The sequence below is a fragment of the Nansenia antarctica genome (genome assembly GCF_963989245.1).
Source record: "Nansenia antarctica genome assembly, chromosome: 12".
NCBI lineage: Eukaryota > Metazoa > Chordata > Actinopteri > Argentiniformes > Microstomatidae > Nansenia > Nansenia antarctica.
The window spans coordinates 18,069,306-18,076,823 of NC_137682.1; the positions used below are offsets into that span (position 1 = coordinate 18,069,306).

General features: G+C 42.0%; 1 protein-coding gene across 1 annotated transcript; it reads right to left on the minus strand.

Moving 5' to 3' along the window:
* Nucleotides 1-552: 552 nt before the first annotated feature.
* Nucleotides 553-5,985, minus strand: prdm14 (PR domain containing 14; the record flags this gene model as incomplete). Its single annotated transcript, XM_080543606.1, has 7 exons — nt 553-728; nt 1,254-1,473; nt 2,431-2,532; nt 3,062-3,264; nt 3,531-3,801; nt 4,252-4,415; nt 5,352-5,985. The coding sequence occupies 7 exons, from the start codon at nt 5,983-5,985 to the stop codon at nt 553-555; spliced, it is 1,770 nt and encodes a 589-aa protein (XP_080399732.1).
* Between the last annotated feature and the right edge of the window lie 1,533 nt (nt 5,986-7,518).

Consider the following 7,518-nt stretch of genomic DNA (forward strand, 5'->3'; position numbering starts at 1 on the left):
AATAGCAATAATAGCCTAATAATAATTGCGCTCACACAGGGTGAATTCGGGTAATCTGGGACATTGGGGAATGTGGGACACCTAAACTCCAGTGTGTTTATTTCCTGTTCTAACAAAATCTACTTTAACATTTCAGTCACATGACATCCATGCTAAACCTATATTAATAATCCTGTTGACTAGATTTGGTTAGAACAGGAAATAAACACATTAGATCTTAGGTGTCCCACAGTATCCAATGTCCCAGATGACCCGTATTCACCCTGTAACCTTTGTGAATGCGTTTCTGTATATACATAGGCTAATTAACTGCAGTAATGTCCAAATATATTCAAATATGAAGAATAAAAGCTTTCAGCCACAAACAAAACGTAAACGAAACCGACTCAAATAAATAGATACATTTGGAAAACCAATTTACAGTGTAAAATACATGAACGTAATGGTATTCAATAAATATGATCCAAAACATAAAACGAATTCTTTGGGAAGCTTCCACATGTGTAACAACAATTTTACCTTCCACCGAATATTTATTGTGAATGTTGTTGACTAGTTCCAGGGCCGATATTCTGGATTCAGAACCGCCAGTCCAGTGAAGGGGAAGTTCTCTTCCGAGAACCTTGGCGTCCTGGAGCAATCCTTGCTCAGTGAAAACGGAACCTTCTCATCCACAGAGACATTCACAGGGATCGAAGGAGGAACCGCGGTTTCCACGAGTGGTTGTTCTGTCAGAAAACAAGAAAAATCTACATTTAGGACAAACATCGAGTAATGATGGACTAGGCTACATGTGATTTAAAAAAATAAAATAAAAATAAAAAGTAGGCCTATATTGAATATTTCACTCCAATATCATGAACACAACATTCGTGAGCTTAGAATGATAAGGTTCTATCTCCGTTTAGGGCAGTTCAGAGATATTGAGCGTCAAAGTTGTTACATCCCATTATGTTTTGTGAGATGGAACCTTTGTATTTGATCAGTTAACTCAAAAAAATCAACATTTTAAAAATAACACCACACAGGCATTAATAAACACCTAATGGATCAGATTATGTAAAAAACTCAATTTGGACAAAAATTGAGGAACCTTATAATTCTAACGTCACGATGTGATAAAAAAAAAAAAAACTAAACAAAAAACAAGTAGCCTATATTGAATATTTCACTCCAATATTATATTCGCGAACACAATATGACTATACATGTCCATATAGTAATTTAAATGGCAAACAATTAAATGTTCTTACTTTTGTGACTCTGCATGTGTAATGTGAGTTCTCGCTGTTCGTGGAAGGTGCCTCCACACACGTTACAGAGGTGCGCCTTGTCCTTGGCGTGGGTCCGCCGGACGTGGCTGTCGTGGGCCGCGTGCGACGCGAAGGCCTTCCCGCAGTGCTTACACTTGAACGGCCGCTCGCCTGAGTGCTGACGGATGTGCGTGCGCAGGATACTGGAAGCAGTGAAGGCCTGGAGAGAGAGAGGAATACAGAATGTGACGTTAGAATTATAAGGTTCTATCTCCATTTTTGTCAAAATTGAGTTTTTTCACATAATCTGAACCATTAGGTGTTTATTAATGCCTGTGTGGTGTTATTTTTAAAATGTTGACATGTTTGAGTTAGTAATTCATAAAATACAAAGGTTCCATCTCACAAAACATAATGGAATGTAAAAACTTTGACGCTCAATATCTCTGAACTGCCCTAAACGGAGATAGAAACTTATCATTCTGAGCTCACGTTACAGAGAACGTTCAGCAGTTTTCCCCCCTGAAATTAGGGTCCTGTAGGCTACAGGCCAACATCACCCCATTCAATGACAACAACATGTTGAATATTGCACAAATTGCCACCCATATTTGCATGGATTTTAAATAGATTAAATGAGATCGAATTATATATATTTGATTTGATTGAATTGTTGATGAATGTTTCAAAAGAGGTGTCTGTTTAACAGAGAATTTGGTTAACCAAAACATTGTTGGAGTACATAAAAAACGAGGAGAGACAGCAAACAACAAAGACAACTTCTGCTCCTTCCAGAGCCGTAAATTAAAAGTGCAATCTCGGTGAACAAAAGGGTGGGTGTACATCTGGCGATAATTAGCATGGAAGTGTCTCCGCGGAGCGTGCCTGCATGGGTCGGACGGTAATAATGAGGGGCTCGCGCCAAATGCACCATGAAATGAGGAAAGCTCCAGAATGGTTGAGAGCTCGAGCTCTACTTGGGTCTACAGGCTACGCGTGCGTGCGTGCGCGCGCTCCCAAAGAGGATACGAGCATGCAAAAAAAAAAATAACGTAACATTTGTAGTTGTCTCAACTTTTTGGCAAAATGTAGTTGACCTGACTCACAAAAATGTGTTAAAGGAACTAAAATCCAAAATATTTTTTTACAGTGCACGAGGACGGGCACGGGCAATCACCTTATTACAGTAGACACACTTGTAGGGCCGCTCTCCGGAGTGCACGCGCATGTGCTTGTTCAGACTGGAAGACTGAGAGAAACTCTTCCCGCACACTGAGCACTGAGGAGAGAGGAAGTCAATATTAGCCTTTTGTACATATACATACAATTGTATTGGGATAAATACATGCATTAAAAAATAAGAAAAAAGTAGGCTAAAACAAGAATGGCTATGTATCTGATAGCCCATGCAAGCATTGCTGTTTCAGCACCACCCAATAATTAGCATCAGGGCGCTGTTAATCGAACTATGGTATATCACACATAAGTTAACACACACACACACACACACACACACACACACACACACACACACACACACACACACACACACACACACACACTCATATACACACACACACACACACACAGACAGACACACACACACACACACACACACACACACACACTCATACACACACACACACACACACCACACACACACACACTCATACACACACACCACACACACACACACACACACACACACACACACACACACACACACACACACACACACACACACACACACACACACAGAAGGAGAGAGAGAGAGAGAGAGAGAGAGAAGAAGAAGACATAGGGCCTACCTTGTGTGGCCTGTGTTTCTCGTGAACGTGGAGGATGTGGATGCGCAGTCGGTCCCTCTTCTCGAAGGACCTGTTGCAGAGGTGGCAGGGGAACTTCCTGTCGCCTTGGTCCACGCAGCGTGTGTACTTCAGATGTTTGTCTCTGTAGTACCTGTAGGCGAAGACTTTCCCGCATCGGTCACACTTGAATCCCTCCCCAGAGTCTAAATAACAAAAGAAAAAGAGGGGATGACTTAGTATGTTGTAAGAGCCCAGAAATGAACACTTTTGATAACTTGGATAGACAATAATTGAATAACCTAAACACAGCTATGCAGGGACGGGGACGGGGACGGGGACGGGGGGGGGCTGGACGGGGGGGGAACTAATAGTCCATAATGAGATGTCTATTTATAGTCTATGAAGATCAACATAGGCTTAGGCTATATCATGATCCATGAACGACATGCTACAGCAGAACTATTCACACCTTCAGGAGGGAGATGGGTGTCACCGCCGTCCATGGAGTCCTTCAGGGTCAGTGGGATGCCTAGGAACTGCACATAGCAGTCCCCGTACCAGACCAGCAGCTCCTGGCCCGCACGGACCTCCTTGCAGGCCTCGTAGTAGATCTGGCCCTGGCTCTGCGACGCGATGAGATTCTGCTCCTCCGGGAACCGAGCGCACTTCACCAGGGACATCCAGTTCCCCGACGCACCACGGCCGTCCACAAAGTGACTCAAGCGGCCGTTCTCAAATACCTACACATAGAGAAAGAGAGAGAGAGAGAGAGAGAAAGAGAGTGTTACATTATTTTTTGTTTTGTTTTTTTATCTTCACACTATGGCAATGTTATTTCGTGACGTTAGAATTATAAGGTTCTATCTCAATTTTTGTCAAAATTTAGTTTTTTACATAATCTGATCCATTAGGTGTTTATTAATGCCTGTGTGGTGTTATTTTTTTAAATGTTGAAATGTTTTAGTTAGTAATTAATAAAATACAAAGGTTCCATCTCACAAAACATAATGGAATGTAAAAACTTTGACGCTCAATATCTCTGAACTGCCCTAAACGGAGATAGAACCTTATCATTCTAAACTCACGATTTGTTGGTTATTGGTTATTATGTGAAATTTTATGTGGCTACAAGGCAAAAAGATAATTATTTTGCACTTCATCAAACTTTTTAATTGAGTTCAATAACTTGCCTCCCACATCAGCGTGTTGTCGTCGTATGTTTTGATCTCGCTCGTGTTGACCAGTTTCCCCTGGAACGGCCCGAACCTGGTACCCTTAGCGATGGGGCTTTTCTTGGCGAAAACTCCGTAATGGGACATGATACTCCCACAAGTTGTTTGGAGGATGGATAACTCTGCAAATACAAATCGAAGTCACATCGTTAGCTTCAGTTCAGAGATATTGAGCGTCAACGTTTTTACATTCCATTATGTTTTGTGAGATGGAACCTTTGTATTTTATGAATTACTAACTCAGAAATGTCAACATTGTAAAAATAACACAACACAGGCATTAATGAACACCTAATGGATCAGATTATGTAAAAAAAACTCAATTTTGACAAAAATTGAGATAGAACCTTATAATTCTAACGTCACGACATGAAGTCTCACACTCTAGCTCTGAGAATGAATCATGTTAATTCCTAAAGACTATAAGGCTATAAGGACATACCTTCGGGGAGGTCGAGCGCTCCAGTATCCAGGGAGAGATGCTGGTTTTCAGAAACTGTATAGGAGGATATTCAAGTTAATGACAGTTAAACATGACAAATTACACAGTAACGAGTCTGAGAAGGGCTGCTTTCACATAGCCTGCAGTCTGGACTAAATTGCACTTTTTTACGCAATATAGGCTATAGCTAATCTAAATGAATGTGTCATGAAGATTTCATTAAATATCTCTTGTTTTGACAGTTATTTAAAAGTTGTACCCCTGTATTCAAGAGGTCATTCCTATCAGCATGCAATCATACAACCTGCTCCAATGTTCAAGATAAGTCCACTATTAGACCATGAACCAGTGGAACAGTGAAGGTTCTATCTCCGTTTAGGGCAGTTCAGAGATATTGAGCGTCAACGTTTTTACATTCCATTATGTTTTGTGAGATGGAATCTTTGTATTTTATGAATTACTAACTCAAAAATGTCAACATTTAACAAATAACACCACACAGGCATTAATAAACACCTAATGGATCAGATTATGTAAAAAACTCAATTTTGACAAAAATGGAGATAGAACCTTATAATTCTAACGTCACGTACTAATAAACAGAACACATGGTTACCTGAATTCGCTGGCAGGGCTACCCCTGAGATTGCGTGGCTCTCCTCCTGGCTCCTGGAGTAACCATAGAGCACCGTGAATAGATCGTCCTCGCTGAAACTGTAAGTGCGCGTTTTCTCCGGTGACAAGTCGGTGGCCCGGTGGCGAAACGAGCGCTCCTTGGGCGGGGAGATGGAGGGAGCGGAGAAGGACCTTTCGCTGGACGGGCTGCTGAAGTCTGAGAGGGGTCCGGTAGCATGCTCGGTCACCACCGCCGCCAGATCCTCGTGCTTGGGGTAACCGGTGTGGCCGGGGGGCATCACCCGGTTAAAGTACGGGATGCTGGACACGTTGAAGATCTGCTCGTGGAAGACGGACGCTTGATGGTGGCTACTGTGGCCGAAGAACGAAGGGGTCCCGCCGGCGAAGTTGAACGGCATGACCGCTGCTTGTGTGTCCGTTACCAGACGGCCGAGCGACTTGAGGGGATGGAGGAGACCTCTGTGCGCGCCGGTGAAGAGGTCCATGTAGTGCGCGCCGCCGGTTAACGGGACAGGGTAGTAATTCGATCCAGGGCGAACAGGGCTTCCTTTCAGAGGGTTCGAGTGGCAACTCTTGTCCTTCACCGCGGGGATCCTGGACAGGGATACCGACATCACAGCATGTGGGGGTAGCCAATTTGGGATTATTCAAATGGTAAGAGTTGGAGTTACCTAGAGAGAGAGAGAGGGAGAGAGAGAGAGAGAGAGAGAGAGAGAGAGAGAGAGAGAGAGAGAGAGAGAGAGAGAGAGGGAGGGAGGGAGAGAGAGAGAGAGAGGGAGAGAGGGAGAGAGAGAGAGGGAGGGAGAGAGGGAGAGAGAGAGGGAGAGAGAGAGAGAGAGGGAGGGAGAGAGAGAGAGAGAGAGAGAGAGGGAGAGAGGGAGAGAGGGAGAGAGAGAGAGAGAGAGAGAGATTAGTTTCACATCAATTCAGAGTTCAATTGTCAGGACTGCAGCCTAACACAATTTCGTATAGGGCTACAGTAAAACAGGTGTAGGCTATTAGTTCTTTGTAAATGAGTGAGGAATTGGGCAAATTTCAATATTTATAGGCTATAGGCTAGGGGAACAATTCAGAGTGGATGTGTAAAATAAACATAGCCACACTGATGTTTCACACATTTCACACATGGGAATCAAAGGCTATTACCTTTGTATACATTTAATATTTCGATAACATATATATGATTATTCTATTTAATCGCTGAACGAAATTACATCTATTCAGAATTTCCATATTGAGGCTATGCATTTGAATTATTTAACGAAAGACATGCAACTAGGCTATCCTCTTTCTCACAAAATGTCTTGTAAGCCAAAGTTGTATAACTTAAATCGTTAACAAAAAATCATGACAACCCGTTTCGGCGTTTTTTCCATTTGGCCGAACACACACAACTAACGGTTCATCAATATCTTTAAATGGGGGTCCTTGCATCTTAACTAGCCGGATGACTTAGGAAGGAAGCGGTCCCCCAGTACAACACTGATAGGTGGTAGCCAACAACCGAGACAAATCAGGGTCATGACACTCAAATTAAAGAACACCGGGTCAGAGGCAAAGGTCAACATTAATGAAGCTATCATAACTCTTTTAAAAAGCATTGGGGGTGTGGACCAGTTAAATAGGTTTACCAAAAATCAGTAGCCCAATTCAATAGAATTGAACTACTAAAAATCGGCAGCCTATAGAAGAAACCTGCATGGGAACATAATATTAGCCTGTCATTAATATTTTCATAGACAAACATAAAGAGGATATAGCTACATTTAAATATAGGCTACATATTCGTGATGTTAGAATTATAAGGTTCTATCTCCATTTTTGTTAAAATTGAGTTTTTTTACATAATCTGATCCATTAGGTGTTTATTAATGCCGGTGTTATTTTTAAAATGTTTACATTTTTTGAGTTAGTAATTAATAAAAGACAAAGGTTCCATCTCACAAAACATAATGGAATGTAAAAACTTTGACGCTCAATATCTCTGAACTACCCTAAACGGAGATAGAACCTTATAAGTCTAAGATCACGATATATGTGCCTTAATTTAGACCGTCGCAAATATGAATACAAGTCCCAGTCATCGGTGGAATGTGTCACTTACCTCGAAACAGATTCTTTATGGAAAGACAGCCAAATCCATCCCG